Genomic DNA, 259 nt, shown 5'->3' with positions numbered 1-259 from the left:
CAGTGAAAACACACCCACCTGTCAACTTTCACCTGGTACTCCAGAACGTTCCTGAGACGCGTGGACATGCAACTCTCTGCAAGGACATAGATGACATCCCCGACCGCTGCACACTTCACGGTGTGCACGGCACGTGGCATCGGCGTGGCTCTGCGCCACGTGGAAGAGCCAATCTCAAAGTACTCCACTGACCTTAGCCCCCCTGTGGACACAGAATGGCGCCAGGGTTCTTTCTCCGACCCACAGACGGGTTTATTCA

The 259-nt window shown here is 56.4% G+C and overlaps 1 protein-coding gene across 2 annotated transcripts in view; it reads right to left on the bottom strand.

Moving 5' to 3' along the window:
- LOC112159508 (kelch-like protein 7) overlaps positions 1-259 on the bottom strand; it is a gene marked incomplete in the record, with an annotated part of 8,610 nt that overhangs the window by 1,895 nt on the left and 6,456 nt on the right. For both annotated transcript variants that reach the window (XM_024293616.2, XM_024293615.2), the window contains 1 exon segment: positions 19-202. In XM_024293616.2, the coding sequence (XP_024149384.1) occupies positions 19-202 (184 nt within the window).

This window comes from Oryzias melastigma, linkage group LG7 (genome assembly GCF_002922805.2).
Source record: "Oryzias melastigma strain HK-1 linkage group LG7, ASM292280v2, whole genome shotgun sequence".
Classification (NCBI taxonomy): Eukaryota; Metazoa; Chordata; class Actinopteri; order Beloniformes; family Adrianichthyidae; genus Oryzias; species Oryzias melastigma.
The sequence above is the reverse complement of the archived record's forward strand: the minus strand, read 5'-3'. Positions and strand labels throughout refer to the sequence as shown.